Here is a 17,942-nt window from a genome sequence, read left to right on the forward strand (position 1 = left end):
AACTCAAGAAGAATGAAGACCAAAGAGTGGACACTATGCCCCTTCTTAGAATTGAGAACAAAACACCCATGGAAGGAGTTACAGAGACAAAGTTTGGAGCTGTGATGAAAGTATGGACCATCTAGAGACTGCCATATCCAGGGATCCATCCCATAATCAGCTTCCAAACGCTGACACCATTGCATACACTAGCAAGATTTTGCTGAAAGGACCCAGATATAGCTGTCTCTTGCGAGACTATGCCGGGGCCTAGCAAACACAGAAGTGGATGCTCACAGTCAGCTATTGGATGGATCACAGGGCTCCCAATGGAGAAGCTAGAGAAAGCACCCAAGGAGCTAAAGGGATCTGCAACCCCATAGGGGGAACAACATGAACTAACCAGTACCCCGGAGCTCTTGTCTCTAGGTGCATATGTATCGAAAGATGGCCTAGTCGGCCATCACTGGAAAGAGAGGCCCATTGGACTTGCAAACTTTATATGCCCCAATACAGGGGATTGCCAGGGCCAAAAGAATGGGAATGGGTGGGTAGGGAAGTGGGGGGGGGGGTATGGGGGACTTTTGGGATAGCATTGGAAATGTAATTGAGGAAAATACGTAATAAAAAATATTAAAAATAAAAAAAATAAATTCTCAAACAATAAAAATATTTTTTAAAAACTTAAAAAAAAAGAATAGCAAATAATTATAATAATACTGCCACATAATAGGGATGTAAGGCTGGACTTCGTAGTACGATAACTCCCCTCCTGACTGGGCTATGCTTACCTGTTCACAGTGAGCCTTCTGCAAAGTGATCGTGAATCTATCTTTTCCAGTTCCTTTCACAAGGATGTACTGACACAAGCCAATAAAAGAGTAATGACGCCCATCAAAGGTGGTGAAATGAGAGTCGCCCACAACAGAACACTGAACTATTCAAGATAAACAAAGAAGGAGATGAAGACAGAAAAGGGAGAAATGAAAACCTGTGTTAATGCTTAAAAAAACAGCAGGACAACTTAGCATAAATAAGCACCCCTCAAAAGAAAGTAATTCATTTAGATTTATGATCTGACAAATTAACCTATTAAATTTTAGTTAAAAATTATTAAATGATGGCTTTTCCATATACTTTTAGGACTTGTATTTATTCATTTTTAACAAAATTTTAGCAAAGTTGCCTACTAGATATTCAATTTACCAATTATTCTCTCTATATAAGTTATGTATTATTATACTCATATGTATATATAATATATATGAGATTCATTCAATAATCAATATTATTTTTCCTTCCAAATTAAAAACATATTCTTCAGAAGTTAAAACTTGGTTTTTAACAGTTTAGAAGATTACCTGGACAGTCATGCTCGGTGCAGTTCCAAACTCCACCAACACATACACTAAACAAAATTAGAAAACTATTAGCCTGACACAGAAAGTATGCTTACATTTCCTCAATATATTTCCTAATATACAAGATATATTAAGCTAATAGGTTCTCTATTATCTGAGTAGAAAAACCTCTCTAAAAAGTTGCACTAATAGTTACGAACTGCTTGATTGGTAAATAAGTACCCATTATGTATCCATTTGCTGGCATAAGACACTAACAAGAAGAAACAGCTCTCTTCTAGTGGAAGGCAAAGGCCCCTTCCCTTCTTCACAAATACAGGAGTTTCTGAGGAAAGCAAGAGTCTGATGACATCAGCTACTGAGATGTTATATGGTTAGTTATAAACCTGCATGTCTTTTGCTGAGAGCAAAGAGAATGGAGTTGTGGTCATACAGGCTTCTATTTTTACCAGGGACTGTCCTGGAGGAATTTCACGCTTGCCCAGCATCTGAGCAAGTTTAATAAGGATTGCAAATCTTCCTGATCACGTCCCAAACCCACCAATAGACAGTGACTTCATAAAATATTCAGTACATAAACCCAGGAAAGTCATCCAGCTCTAAGAATAAAACTATGTGTTAATTAGTTATTATGAACAGCAAAAATTGGGTGGGCAGTATATGGGCCCTGGATTTTATAAAATTAACAAAGGAAGTAATAAGAACACAAACACATAAAGAGAGCCAATTTGTGTAGTTCAAGTAAAAATACAGACTGCATCTCAGAATTTGCAGATGAAAATTAGCAACGGGTAGACTCTGCAAGATGCCTGTCATGACCAAGTTATTAAATAGAAAAAGACTCAGAAATTACTCTCTCCCCGTGGACCACTTACCATTCAGTGCACTCTTGTTCGATTTTTGAACCAACTGAATAAGCTAATCCGTGAAAACTACAAGGGCAGCTCTCCAAAGAGATGCAAGTTCCATTGTCCATTATGAGGCCTGTTTAAGAAACATGTATGTCACATGTATCTCAAAAGAAATAATGAGGGTTATGCTCTTTGAATAGCTAACAACTCAATCCAACGTTGTTGAGAACTTTCTTAGAACGAGTTCCAGATACAGAAATTCCTAGACTGTCAATGAGAACTCTAGAAACTTAGCTCTCACTGTTATGAAGTAGAAACCTAGCTCTCAGTTGATGTCAATGTCAGGAAGGTTTCTTTCAATGAGTTTCAACTCTCATTTCCTGTAACTTGCTATCAAAATCTCAAAGTCTGCCAAGAAGAAAGAAAACTGAAAAGAACTTCCTTGAACTTAATGAAAGGAAGGGAAAGGAAAGGAAAGGAAAGGAAAGGAAAGGAAAGGAAAGGAAAGGAAAGGAAAGGAAAGGAAAGGAAAGGAAAGGAAGGAAAGGAAAGGAAAGGAAAGGAAAGGAAAGGAAAGGAAAGGAAAGGAAAGGAAAGGAAAGGAAAGGCAAGGCAAGGCAAGGCAAGGCAAGGCAAGGCAAGGCAAGGCAAGGCAAGGCAAGGCAAGGCAAGGCAAGGCAAGGCAAGGCAAGGCAAGGCAAGGCAAGGCAAGGCAAGGCAAGGCAAGGCAAGGCAAGGCAAGGCAAGGCAAGGCAAGGCAAGGCAAGGCAAGGCAAGGCAAGGCAAGGCAAGGCAAGGCAAGGCAAGGCAAGGCAAGGCAAGGCAAGGCAAGGCAAGGCAAGGCAAGGCAAGGCAAGGCAAGGCAAGGCAAGGCAAGGCAAGGCAAGGCAAGGCAAGGCAAGGCAAGGCAAGGCAAGGCAAGGCAAGGCAAGGCAAGGCAAGGCAAGGCAAGGCAAGGCAAGGCAAGGCAAGGCAAGGCAAGGCAAGGCAAGGCAAGGCAAGGCAAGGCAAGGCAAGGCAAGGCAAGGCAAGGCAAGGCAAGGCAAGGCAAGGCAAGGCAAGGCAAGGCAAGGCAAGGCAAGGCAAGGCAAGGCAAGGCAAGGCAAGGCAAGGCAAGGCAAGGCAAGGCAAGGCAAGGAGGCAGACAGGCAAGCAAGCAAGCAAGCAAGCAAGCAAGCAAGCAAGCAAGCAAGAAAGCAAGAAAGCAAGAAAGCAAGAAAGCAAGAAAGCAAGAAAGCAAGAAAGCAAGAAAGCAAGAAAGCAAGAAAGCAAGAAAGAAAGAAAGAAAGAAAGAAAGAAAGAAAGAAAGAAAGATAGAAAGAGAAGGTATATCATTGGTGTATGTTCTGTTCAGTCCAAGATAAAAAGAGATTTATACTACTGTCACCCAGATATAAAAGAATTCAACAGTGCTACTCAATGGTCCAATGTACTGAATCCCTTACATCTTTGGGAAATAAAATGAAGACAGAGCAGAACTTAAATCAGTTCTTCCATCCACTGGCCCTTTTCATAGTAAGGTTTTATAGGGAGTATTGGCATGTGTGTTTTTGGCTGTAAATAAACATATCAACACTACCACTGGTTTACTGTAGTGTTATCTCAGAAAAGGGGCTGGAAAAAAAATCACTTAATACCTCTAATTATTTCTGAGAACCTGAAAGATTGAACCTAGGTCTTTTGCACAGTACTTTGTCACCAAGCTGAGTGCTACAAAGCTGCATACCTAATCTCCTTTTCCTAGTTTGTATTATTTTTAAAGGGTGGAGAACAGGTTGAGCTAAGGATATGGCTCGGTGGGTAGAGTGATGCTGAGTTCACGTAGGGCTTTGAGTTTGGATCTCTAGAATGCATACAAGCCAGGACTAGTGCCGCACTCATTCAACCCCAGCAGTTGATTATTGAAAGATAGATCCCAGAACGTGGTAGTCAAATAGTACAGCCAAAATCACAAGTTCTGCAGTTCAAAGAAATACCCTATTTCAAAAAATTGGGTAGACAGTAATAGAGAAGCACACATATTGGTCTCTGGCCTCTGCACTCAGATAAATACATGCACAGTGCATCACACATGTATATGCTCAAAGGAATAGAGACAATGAGAGAGACAAAGTTCTGATCATGTTAGAGCATCTAGTCTTCTTTATAAATGTCTACCCATACCATAACTTTAAACTAAAATCTTAGAATGGAAAAATGTGAAGCCTTTTTCCTAAACTCACTTTCACACTCCAGAAAATAAAAACATATAAAGTATTAAAGATTATTAAATTCTGAAAGAACAAATTCATCACCTTAGGGATTACAAATACTAGAATCTCTGTTTCATAAAATTTTTATCAAAAAAACCCATATTCCTTTTATTAAAGACAATCAAACATTCCTCCCAGTTATTTCAAGGATTGAATGTCACAAGTTGCACTAGCACTGATGTCTAGGGAATGGACAGCATGACCAAGATGTGTTCTTCACATGACTGAGTACCACTCTAGAGGAGCGTAGGCAGGCTCTCTTCATGGGGTGCTTACCGTCTGCACAATAGCATCCATCAAGGCAGTGAAGATTGCTCCCAAGACACTGCTTCTCAAATGTGCAGCTCGGTGGGCAACAACTGATACAGTCCCGGTGGACGAAGCTGTCGTCACATTTATCAGCTGCAATGGCCAGACAGTGGGCTGTGAGTCAATTTTACCGTCTTTCTTTCAAAACTGAGTGTTCAGGAAATGTGTAAATTTACAAATACGTGAACATTTTTTTTTTAAATTCTTGTAATAAGTTAAGTTGAGAAGCTAGGTAAACTGAATTCTGAGTTCTAGGACAAAATTGCTTTCGTTTTTGTTTTGTAAAATATGTGGCTTGAAAATACAAACATACTGCATGCTGGAAAGTCATCCCTCCAGTCTTGAATGGGGAAGCCGGCGTGGGAACAGGCTCTAGCATACTCTGTGGCTGCTCGACAGTAAGTCTCATCATCATCAGTTCTAGAAAGAAAGAGAAAGAAAAGGCAGAGCCTAGTCCCATGGGAATCAGACAGAATGCTGCCTTGGAACCACTGAGTCTCAAAAGCAATGGGGCGTTGGAGAATACACTGATATTAGCTGATGTCAGAATGTGTGTCTTCCATGGCATCCCTCACAGGAGACAAGAATTTTCAAAACACACATACAAGAGATCCTAGATGAGGACACCTACCTAAATTTACTATAAAGCAGAACACCTTTATCACAGTCTGTCCATAGTTTTATTACTTTCTCTATGGGTCAAGTAAAAACTATAATGAAAAATATTTATATTTAAATTTTTTTAAAATTGCATGTATTTTTATTTCCTTACCAAATATCCTAGACCTTTTAGAATTTAATAATAGTTAAATTCAGATAAAAAAAATTTAAATGAAGTTAAAACATAACTTTATATTTCTACAAAAATATCAAGGATGAACATTTTTTTCCAAACACCTCATACTGAGTTGCCCCATAGTCTGTGGCCCTCCTAAGGATTACAGTGGCTGTTCTTGCCATAACAGTCCAAAATATTTTTGAGAGACTTGGTAAATAACATTCAACTTAAGATTTAAAAGGACATTTCCAAGCTCTTTCACTGAAGCTAGACAGTTTTACAACATTGCCACGAGTAAATTATCTCTAATTATTTTTCTTGTAATCGCTTTAGAAGCTCTCTAAACAATAATTTCTTATGGGATCTGCCAGTTCCCAGAGCAGATTAACAAGGCGCTTTCCAAATAAACAGGTTTATAACAAGGTAGCTAGCTTGGTTTTCAACCCAATCCATACTCAAAATTGGATAGTTAAGCATCTGAAAAGATAATGACCTCAAGAATGTTTCATTTTGTGACTCTCAACATTTTGGGTCTGTTAGAAAAGCCACCGTCTCAAGTTGCGCTTAGTCTGTGCTACTGTAATTGGAACCACCTAGCTTATCTGGTCTGATTAACAGAGCTTTAGAAGGCAAAGGAGAAACCTGTCCTCATAAACTTCAGGAGCTCAGAAAATTATAAGAGTACAAACAGAAAAGACTTTCTGAAAAAAGAAGTGTATGTCAAAAACGGTTGAGTTTCTAGAAGCCGTTTACCTTAAATGGTGCGTGAGTTTCCTACAACTAATATTGCTTTTGAAAGTGATTTGGGGCTTGCCACGTGATGCAACAAATATTTAAAATATCTGTCACTTCCTGCGCGTCTACGTTACTCCTGGAACCGTGCTAGGCACATAGTCTTATGACACCCGATGAAAAGCATTGCGATCAGGCAAACTGGAAACTATTATCCTTACACACTGAGAGAAAACGAACTTATTTTCCACTTGGTTGTTATCTCTAGTGAGGAAAAACAAGCATTAAATAATAGTTGTTTCTAACTCAATTGACGTTGACATGCCAAAAATTAAAAATAATTTCTTTGCTGTCAAGTTCTTATAAGGAAACCCAGGAAGGTATCATTACAAAAACCTGTACTGTTCCCATCCAAACGCCACCTCTTGTGTGGAGCCTTGCATGCAGTCTGTGACCTATCTCTGCGTTTCCATCACAAGCTGCAACCAAGTAAGTGTGCTTTTGCTGGAAAACTGCTTCTGTACCCCAGTAGAATTTAGGTTTCCAGGGTAGAGACTATGCGGACATGGCTTCTGTTTCCATGGGTGTCACTCTGCTTAGCTGGTCAGCACAAAGATGCATGGCAAGTCACACATACAGCAGAGGACTGCCTGGTCTGGCTTCAGTGAGAAGATGAACCTAACCCTCGAGAGACTTGAGGCCCCAGGGAGTGGGGATGGCTGGTGGGGTGGGGGTGAGGAAAACATCCTCTTGGAGACTGAGGAGGCAGGGGAGGAGGATGTATGGAATAGGGAGCAATCAGAGGACCGGACTGGGAGGGGGATAAAAATTGGACTTATAAAAAAAGATTATAGAAAAAAATGGCTGTCAAGTCAATTTCAATGTGTCACAATGTAAGCAAGAAATGAACGTGTTTTCAAACAGTTCACCTTTTCATTGAACAGGATCCCTCTGAATCACTTTCATAACAGTGGAAAAGAAAAGAATCATTCATTTGTTACTTAAGAAAAGGACAGAAAGATGGTAGGAAGATGTGCCCTGAAATGCTAGGAGAAGTGGAAGCTTATTCTGGGCATGTTCTACTTCCATTTTAGCAATCGCCTCTAAATTCAAACACAATACCCATCTTCTCATGTGACCTGCCTGTCCTCCTGTCCCTAAGCCTGTCTTTCTACCTCAAACACATGTCTTAATGGTCAGCTAATTTAAACCACTACACAGTAACTCTCCACTTCACTGCACTGATCCATTTGTCCTGGAAAATGGAAAAATCAGGGTTTTTTTTAATGTTAATTTTTCATAGAATGTTTATATGATGTAGATATATGAGAGAACTGGGTGAATCTCCAGTTTCCCTTTCCTTTTAGAATGCTGCATATTTTCTAGATGTATGGATACTCAGGAAAAGACATTGCTAGTCTTCTATGCCTCTGAGTGTGACCATGTTTCTACATTCTGGTCCAACAGGCTTAAAATGTGTGCTATAGGGTTTTATATCAATCTTCTAGGTTAAAAAAAAAAAACATGCTAGCCCTTTGTTTCGTTTCTCCCTTTCTGACAGCTAACATGGAGATGTAAGAGTGAGGTCTTGAAACTGAGAATAATGCAAGGACATCATGTATCGACAAGACTACAGAGTCACTGTGAAGCTTTGGGAGCTGAGCCATGATGTTAATCCAAGAGCAATTACTGGCTTGAACTTTTAAATGAGAGAAGTATAAACATTCCATTTAGTTTTATCCACTGTTACTTTGGCTATTGAAGGAGCCAAACCAATAAATAGAGAATGGCTTTCTTGAATCTACCAAAAGATACTTTATCTCAGCCTACAAAAGAAGTGGTGCTTGAGATGAGTATGACAACGTCACTCAGGAAAGTTCTCAAACAATGGGTACAAGCAACTGTGGAGAGAGAATACCTTCATAATTCTGTATAAACGGGGGAAACAAGGGACATGCCTACCTCTGTGGAGCTTGAAAAGGAAAAAGCAAGTTTGGGTAAAAACTACAAAGACAAAGCAAATAGTGCTTAGTTTTTAAAAAGAGAGAAGAGAATGTTTCAAAAATGCATAGGAAGGTCAATGACCACTGTTGGGGAAGAGAAGCTATTTGACATCTTTGACTCATGTAGGAACCACTGGAGTTGGAAACTGTCTACATAAGTCAAGGCATGATTGCACTCGACCCAAAGCCAAGCCACAAAGCCAATCAGTTTGCTTTAATATTTGGAAAACATCAGTACATTCAATATACTTTTATAATCATGCTGATCTAAAGAAGAGTATTGATCTCAAAAAGGAATTGATTTAAAGAAGAGTATTTATAGGCAACGTAGTTTCAATGCTATTTCTACTTTTTTTTAAAAAAAATTACCTTTGATTAAAGTAGAGAACACAACAAGCTACCCAAACTACAGCTGATTTTACTTGACCAAAAATTATTCAGCTGTTCTACAAAAATATTCAAGCATACTATTTTTATTCCTTGGCTTTCATTAAATATTCAAATATACAAAAATCCCTGAAGTACCCTCAAATATCCAAGATGACGAATCACATATACTTGATAACTAAAAATAAGCAAAATTGAAAAAGGGTTCAACAATGGATAATTTTTCATAATTTCTATGACAGAGAGTGTGATCAGTTTGTTGCCTAGACAACTTTCTATCCTGGATGTTGTTGACCTCAGTTAGCATAAAGAAATCTGTGGCCATGGATAGGAAAACATCAAAGGCTTATTTCTAGTCATTTCCAGTTGAAATTGAGCATTTCCTTCAATTGTGCATAAAGGCTTTAAGTCAAAATGTTATTTACAATGTAAGGTTATTAGCAACATGTGATTTTTGCCAGCAATATATCTTATTTTTTCATGTGCTCTCATTTCTCATTTTAATTGGAGAATTACAAATTATTGTTTGCACTTCTCATGGTGTTAAATTTCAGCAGTTATTAAATATTAAATATATTTTCTTATTTGTAATCATTCCATTCATTTACATCTCAAATGATAACCCACTTCCTGGTTACCCCTCTACCAACCCCCCATCCCACATCCACCCTCCACCCTCCCCTTTGCCTGTATGAGAGTATTCTCCCACCCACCCATCCTCTCCTTCCCCACCAGTCTAGCATCCTCCTATTCTGGGGCATGAACCCCCCCACCCCCCGCCCTGGACCAAGGGCTTTCCCATTGATGTCAGGCAATGCCATCCTCAGATACATGTCTATGAGAAGTTGGTTTCTTTAACTCTCTAGATGACTATTCCACGAGTTTCCTTTATAATATTGCTCTATTGTAAGGATTTTAAATATTAGTGCACACAAGTTTCTACAGACATCTCTAGAATCTAAAAATGAGCCAATAGAACAAAATATTTAAAAGCTATGAGATTTGGCATCTTCTACGTAGAACAGCTAACTACCTGTTAGACTTGTTAAGACAGTCAGCTTCTCACAACTACTTGTTAGTCCAGGGTGGGCTTGACATTTAGCGCTCTGTGGCAAGCTGCTGAGATGGGTGTATTATAGAAGTACATCTGCCCTTAGTTTGGGAGGCGGGAGAAATTTATTGCAAATACTAATTGTTTCACTTACTTGCACAGGTCATTAACACAGCTGGCAATGTATAAGTATGGATCAATGTATTCGTGGCAGCTCAGAAAGGGGAACTGTAACAATATCTGGCATTTGAAGAAGATTGCCTGTGCAAAAGACAGATGCCGATCATCAGACACGTCGCTGGCACAGGAGTATGTTCGTTCCATGTGGTATTAATCTATTTGCTGAACTCTCTGTTCTCATCAGGAAAGGGCAGATAATTTACACGTATAAAATGCAATGAACAGTTCCCAAGCTATGCGTTTTCTAGATGAATTACTGAAATGATGAATCCCATTATATCCCCGACTTCTGAAATTAATATGAAGTCATTCCATATTGCAATTATATAATGTTAATTCAATAATTTAATTGTACTGTATTTGCATCAAAATGCTTAATGCTAAAAATGCAAAAGCAGATTAGGATTAAGCCCAACATGCTCCGTTACTTGTTTTTTGTTCTTTTGGGTTTTTTTTTTTCCTGAACTTACCTCAAATGCAGGCATTCCACTGGAACATGGATTTGGAAAGTCTGAGGGCGTGGGCACACATTTAGTATCATCTGGAGTTAGCACCAGCCAGCTATTTGCAAACATAGCAATGTCTTCTGTGTAGTCCTCTATTGCATTCAGACACAAAGAGAGTTGTATTAGTGTCATTTTCTCAAATCTTAATAAATCTTATTTAAAATTCTTCTGATTGGGTAAGATGTCTCAGCCAGTGTTTGTCACACAGCATGGGAACCTGAGTTTGATCAGCAGAACCCATGTAAACATGCCTGACCCAACAGTGTACACTTAGAATTGTAATGCTTAAGAGGCCAAGGAAAACAAATCCCCAGGGCTCACTGGCCATACTTGATGAGTTCCAGGCCAGTGAGAGACCCAGTTTAAAAGGAGGTAGATGGTATTCCTGAGAACAAAACCTGAGGTTGTTCTATGATCTCCACATGCAAATGCACATTTGTGCACACTAACACATCTACACATGCATGAGTGCACACACAAATGAGCACACACACAAAGACACATGCACACATTTTTTAAAGTTATTTTCCACTTTGAGAGTAAACAACAACAACAACAAAATGTATTGAAACTGTAAAAACATTTCAGAAGACACACGTAGAGCTGATGTGAGAGCAGAGAAGAAACCAACAAAAATAAATCTAAGAAGTGAATCTGTTTCGCCTGAATATTATGAACAGTAAATTGAAACATGGTTCAAAGGGATCCCAGTATTAGGGAGCCTAACTGATCCGAGAATAATTAAGGAGAAGTATTTAAGAGCTTATATATGACCCAACAGACAGTTGGTGAACAGCCTGTAATGGATCGGGTTTAAGTTGCTTCGTCACCTGGCCTTTAAATAAGTTCAAGACGAGATATGAAAATTAATCCTGCTCCAGATTCAGATAAGGCTGAATCTCAAATCTCACAGACAGAAGGAGTTCAGATTGGAGCTTTGAATTTTCTGCCACGCGGACTTGATGGTGGTGACCACTGTGCTGATTAATCCGAATCTCAAGTGAAATCCTTCTCTGTTCTCCCTGAGCACATCTACGTAGGGAGGTGGTACGTGTGGGCTACTAGCAAATGCTGCCTACACTCATTGTTTACAGGAGTGCTTTGCTCCTTGCTAACATTCCAAACTTCCCTATAGCCTTGGAGAGTAGGCAGGGTAGGCACCTGCCACGCCCACCCCATAACTCCCAACTCCTCCTCTTGCACAAACTTCTCCAGCCATCCTGGCTCTGGGAGTTGTTCATCCCCAATTCCCGTGTCTTCCTGGGCCTCCTACTCCTTCAAAACCACTCTCCTCAGATGTTAAGCAGGAAGATCTCAAGCCCACAGCTCTCCCGGGCTACACGTGAGTTCAGGGTCAGAATGGGTAATTTAGCAAGACTCAAACTGGAAGCAAAGGAAGGCTGGGATGTAGTTCAGTGATCGAGCTCTTCCCTAGTATGTACATGCTCCCCAGGTTCAATTCCTAGTATTTTAAAAATAAACTGGTTTTTTAAAAAAACCATATGTTACAATTATGTTTTAAAATCAATTCATAAAATTTGTAATATGATAATATTCACTAAGTATTAAATTACATTAAATTAAAAATTAAACAGGTTTTAAAGAAGCACTCTTCAGTTGGTCAGTTTCCTCTCTTCATTTTGGACTCCTTTAATGTGACTACTATCTATGTGGCTAAATATAATTTCCAGATCATTGCCGACATTGGCTATTCTATTGTTCTTATCTCATTTCCCACTTTCCATCAAAGCTGTTATTTCTCACAAAAATCATGTTCTAATTTGTCTCTTTATTTATCTCACCTTCTATTACAATAAATGAGAGACTGGCTTCACTGTTTTAGCCCTGTGTCCTTTGTTTAATATCAAATATGTAGCCTATGCTCAAACTTACCAAATAAATGAATGGAAAGTGTAGATGAATGTACAGTATTTATTAAATTATATTCTTGATCCTACAAGAATATCTGGCCTCCTTTGTGATCTCTGAAATTGATGGGTACGTTATACACTGACCAAAACCTGCTCTAAAATGCTTATTTAAAAGTGAAAAAAAAAAAAACTGATGTTTTCCGTAAGTAGCGGAATAGCCCTATCTCACTTCAAAGGTACATGCCATATTTGAAATAAATAACACAGTTTTTTAAGTCTGAAGAACAAAAATGTTTCCAAAAGTTCAACTCATTTCAACAAAACAGCCTGATCCTTGGGTTAGTTTCTCAGCTTGTGGGTCATGGCTACTTTGGAGTTTCATATCTGATATCCTGCATATCACATATTTACATTACAATTCATAACAGTGGCAAAATAACAGCTATGAAGTAACAACGAAAGGAATTTTATGGTTGGAGGTCACCACAGTGAGAGGAACTAACCATATGAAAGGGTGGCAGGACTAGGGAGGTGGAGAATCACTGCACTGGAGTTTACATTAGCTTTTGATTCAAGTGTTTAACAAGTCCTACGACATCATATTAGTAAAAGAGCCATGCATGTCATTTATTGTAAGACTTTTAATCCATATCCATTAGTTCAGAAGCCCTTAAACCTAAATTACAATGCTTCCTATGGGAGATGCTGTGGGGAGAATAATGCCTTGAGTGAGCATATTGGGATGCAATCGTGATGAATTGCTATTGGTTATTAAGTTGGGAGGAAAGTGGGTGTAAAGCAGGCCCTTTGTGTTGGTGTGAAACAAGGCTAAGACATGACCTAGGAACATGGCGTCCTTATCTAGACACCAAATTGAGTTCCTCCTCCTAGCACAGAAGTTCTGAGAAGGCTCATTGCCCTGCGAAGTCATCTTTGAAGGATAAGAAGGGACACAAGGAGAAATCGTTTTAATTACTCTTGGGAAGCTGCATAATCAATAGTACGCCACCAGACTATCCAACACTTGATCCAATCGGCAGAGCCTGTGCTGAGCTTTAAGCAAACACCAGACTCTTTAGAGCCAAAGGCGTCAAGCTTGCCTCTAGAAATTATGCTGCATCTTTACAATATGGGAAGAAATAAAAAAGCCGGCTCTTTTAGTGTCCTTACGACTTGCTTTGGCCTTGTGCTATCTGCCAGACTCTGAAGGAGTGATTGCCTTTTCTTGGACTTCTTTCTGCAACAGACATGCAAGAGTCTGCTCCTCCCCTGAAAGCTCATCCCTAATTCAGTTTGACTCCATTGCTCTTCCCAATGGCTCTTCACCTAATAGACCTTTGCTTGCTGCTCCCTTCACGGACTTCACCGCCAGGAATCATTCCCTGTTCCAGAAATCCTGAGCAGACTGTCCCTGCACACAGGTGCCTGGTCCACCTTCCTGACTCTAACAAGAGCGGATGCTGTTTTCCACCCTCGTTCCACACCAGGTTCTCTGACAGTCCTGGCAAAAGTCATTCAACGCAATCTTGTCTAACTCCCACATTAAGAACTGGACTGAGGATTATGTTCTATTTTTTTAATGAAACTTTCCAAATACTCCTTCCTAACTAACGTAGTCTCAGGTCTCCAAATTTGTAAGCCTCCTCATTTCCAATACCCAATGGAGGCAAGAACCATTTCACGATGCTGCTGATCGTGTCGACTTATATTGTGCTCACGGACTTCTGAGCACTTCCATTTACATTTTCTCATTAGATATTCACGCACTGGGAGGCACTGAGGGCCGTTTTCATTATTTCTATTCTATATATGAGAAAATTGACTCATTGGAGCCAGGCTCTCCAATCTAGCGCTTGGTAAACAAGTCCTGTTGATAAATTATCCATGGAGTGGGAGTAAAATGTTTGTATTTTACTGAGGCCATCTTAAAAATATACAAAAATGCATTTCAACTCCTGTGGGATACCTACAGATAATTGCAAGGTAAATAACATAAACTGAGTATTATGTATGTGATGGCCAATCTACATGTTTACAAGAGGTGTCTCACTTAATCCTTGACACTATGAAAATATATACTGTCACATCGTTACCATTAAAAAGTGTAATAAATAGCAAAGCAGATTTTTCCCCACATTCTGACTTGCAAAATGCATACTGAGGAATGTTCTTTTAACATCCATTAAAGTACAACATACAGACCAACTATCATTAAGTTTGTAATACAGAACAATATTCTGTAACAAACCAGTTTAAAGGCAATTGTTAGCAATTGTGTCTGATTGTGCTCAAGTGTAATAACATCTAACCCAATTCTAATAGAATCAGCAGATAGCTGCATTATATTGGAAACTGTGACTTCACTATACAATTGAGAAAATACTAAACACTGTACAAAATGATATGAGGGTTAGCAACAATGATGCTATGCGCTCATAATCAACATTATAACAAACAATAAGCTACATTTTTACTATCACTGATCACTCAGTTAGTCCAAAATTCCTATATAACTCTTTCCCAGCAACAGAAAGATTCAATGATGCAACTTCAGAAATATGTAAGAGTGGAAGCATGGTCCCAGGCCAGGTTCACTGGTATAAAGACAATGTTCTTTTCTTATATAACCTCATTATGTGGACATGAATCATAATTATGCCTTATGGTTCTCTTACTCCTCAATAGTCTCCAAAGAGAGGTGGACTTTGTAACTAGTGACTCCCTAAGATGGGTTTCATCCCATAGATTCTATAGGCAACCAGAAAATCATATAAAATCTTTGCCAGTTGCTTTGCCAGATGGGTAATCCTGATTTCATTCCATCATCTTTACAAAATATTATTTGGCAGTCATTTTAATTCATTATTGTCAAAATTGGATACAAAATATCTTTTCTCCTAAGGTAAGCAGGTTAGCCAAAAGGTTTAAATCACTAGACCATGAACTCCAAGGATGGAGAATTGCTCATTTGTTCATTGCCATTCCCAAGACCCCACAGCAGTATATGTAGTATCCATGAAATTCCTGTTACAAATTGAAAGCTCAATTAACACTTGCTATGTGAGCAAGTGCTACATCTTAACTTAGCAAATGTTGGCACGTAATCAGAAAATGTTTTCCTTCTTGACCTCAACTTAAAATCACTTAACGGGAAAAATGGCAGCCAAGGACTTTCCATCACAAATCAAGTGTTCTGGCTACTATCTGCTGTTGGCCGAAGAAAAACAACTCTAAAAGGCTTGCTCCTTTCTCATGTTCTAGCTCCTTACCTTGCAGAATCACAAAGTCGTCTGACTGGATGCCATTATAATTTGCACACAAGCCACATGATTTCCCTCTGTGCTCCTCAGAGAGTTTGAGGTAAATTCCCGATATTCCATCCCAAGCCAAAGAAAATCCAAAGGTCGTCTTCACCAGAATGTAGTCAGCTAGCTTCTCAAAGTGCACCTGCCCAATTGTCTGAGGCAGAGATAAACTGGAAAACAGAGCAATGGGATGCAAGAACTATGACCAAGTTAAAGTTACATGTGGCGTGTTCTCAAGATCATTGCACAGAATGAATGAGCTATGCAGTGAGAGCCTCAAAAGTTTCCTTCTGTAGCAAATCTCAACATTCCTGACAAGTTTAATTTAAACAAGAAGCTAAAGAAAGTTCCGCTGATGTAGAGTTAATATTTGCAACTTACTAGTTGTTTCAAAAACCAGAAATATATAGCCATGAAAATTATACATGACCTATTCAGTGTAGAAACTAGTTCTATATATTTGGAATAGTGAAGGTTAAAGAATATTTTTTATTTGGAAGAGTTAAAGATAACCTAAAAATTCTGCTCAATAATTCTGAAGTACAGAATGCAATAGCCAAAATATGTGATGCCCTTGGGGTCTGGTTTGATTTCATTTTATTTCGAACCAAAAAGAACTAACAAAATGGACATTGCAAAAGTATAGTGAATCACGAAGACAATAAGAGAGCACTGTGCCCCTTCGATTTATAAATGGGGCAGTAAAGAGCAGGTTCAAATCATAAAATAAATTTGAGAAGCTCACTTTTATTTATTAGGGTAGTTATATCAAAATAAAATTATAAACCATGGTATAAAATAGGTGCTTATAATAGGTATGGTCTATCATATATATAACATATCATATATCATGTATCATATATCATATATTATAATAATATATAAGATATCTATAACCATGAGCACAAAGGTTATTCTAACATAAATATTTATAGAATAGTTATAGTCAAAGTAACTATGAATCTAATTAGATAATAAAAGACTAGTTAACAAAAATGTTATGACTAAAAGCTAAATATAAAGAGTTCATAATAAAAGTTAGTATGAAATAACAATGGATGTTTTACATTTTAGAATTTACAAGTTTATAAGAATCTGTTTTTTAAGCCGGGCAGTGGTGGTGTGTGCCTTTAATCCCAGCACTTGGAAGGCAGAGGCTGGCAGATTTCTGAGTTTGAGTCCAGCATGGTCTACAGAGTGGGTTCCAAGACAGCTAGGGCTACACAGAAAAACCCTGTTTCAAAAAACCAAAAAATTAATCTGTTTTTTAAGGTAGTAGATGATATGATCATATTTTACATTAATGAGATTCTAATTTGTGGGAAGAGTGGCTGTGGTAAATTGGGGATTTGTTTTGCTTCTGTTAGTCATCGGTGTCTGTCAGTTCTCCTCCTCTAAAATTTAATCAAATACATATCTTTAAGAGAAAATTGGGAATCTGTAATTATCTGTTTATGACTCAAAAGTGTGCTAATGAAGATGGGGTGATACAAGGAGAACAGACTGCAATCAGCCTAAGACATTCTCTATGCAGAATGTGTGTGGGGTTCTGGCTTTAGATTGGAGCTGGAAATAGTAAAATATAAGCAGATAGGAACGCTCATATTTATGCTAAGAAAGTACCCAGAGCTTCTATATCAAAACTCCTTACTTCACAGTTCAAATAACTGAAAGCCAGGGGTGAAATGCTATACTCGTTTGACCTCCTTGGATCTCCCTCAAGAGCAAAAAAGAAGAGAAAATGGAGGAGGAGGGGAGGAGAAGGAGGAGGAGAAAGGAGAAGAAGAAGAGAAGGAGGAGGAGAAGGAGATAGAGAAAGGAAGAAGGAGGAGAAGATATTAATGCAAAAAGCATTGTCAAACAATAGATTCACCCTTCACCTATCATAGAACTGGAATTCCTTGGAGAAACACTTTTTTATTACTGAAACCAATTATGTCTTCCATTTAACAAATCACTTTTCATGAAAATTTTTCTGAAGAAAATCCATTTTGCAAGGCATGATCATTGTAAGTTAACATTACCTAAAAGCCCAAATGAAAAGTTATCAGAACATGTAAATTCAGCTCTAGGAAATGTGTGCTGAACTACATTATCTTTCCATTCAGATATTCAGCTTTCTTTTATAAGAAAATAGTCAAGTATACTCTATCTTTGTCTGTCTCTGAGTCTGACTGTCTCTTTGCCTCTCTGTCCCTCTCTGTGTCTCTTCTCTGCCTGGTGTGTGTGTGTGTGTGTGTGTGTGTGTGTGTGTGTGTGTGTGTGTACAAGTGTGCGTGCACGTTTGTGTGTGTATGTTACTCTTAGCATATACTGCTGTCCTCTCCTTCTCTGTTAAGGTCCTTGCTTAAATCTGTACTGACAACCAAAACCTTAA

General features: G+C 38.6%; 1 protein-coding gene across 2 annotated transcripts in view; it reads right to left on the reverse strand.

The window, feature by feature from the left end:
- Otogl (otogelin like) overlaps positions 1–17,942 on the reverse strand; it is a 142,413-nt gene that overhangs the window by 106,456 nt on the left and 18,015 nt on the right. For both annotated transcript variants that reach the window (XM_021174947.3, XM_085843441.1), the window contains exons 8-15: positions 15,530–15,735; positions 10,354–10,481; positions 9,858–9,964; positions 5,066–5,172; positions 4,720–4,845; positions 2,216–2,324; positions 1,341–1,387; positions 771–916 (exon numbers count right to left, since the gene is read on the reverse strand). In XM_021174947.3, coding sequence (XP_021030606.2) covers positions 771–916; positions 1,341–1,387; positions 2,216–2,324; positions 4,720–4,845; positions 5,066–5,172; positions 9,858–9,964; positions 10,354–10,481; positions 15,530–15,735 — 976 coding nt within the window. The remainder of the gene's footprint in view (positions 1–770; positions 917–1,340; positions 1,388–2,215; positions 2,325–4,719; positions 4,846–5,065; positions 5,173–9,857; positions 9,965–10,353; positions 10,482–15,529; positions 15,736–17,942) is intronic.

This window comes from Mus caroli, unplaced genomic scaffold (genome assembly GCF_978045245.1).
Source record: "Mus caroli unplaced genomic scaffold, Mus_caroli_1 scaffold_9, whole genome shotgun sequence".
Classification (NCBI taxonomy): Eukaryota; Metazoa; Chordata; class Mammalia; order Rodentia; family Muridae; genus Mus; species Mus caroli.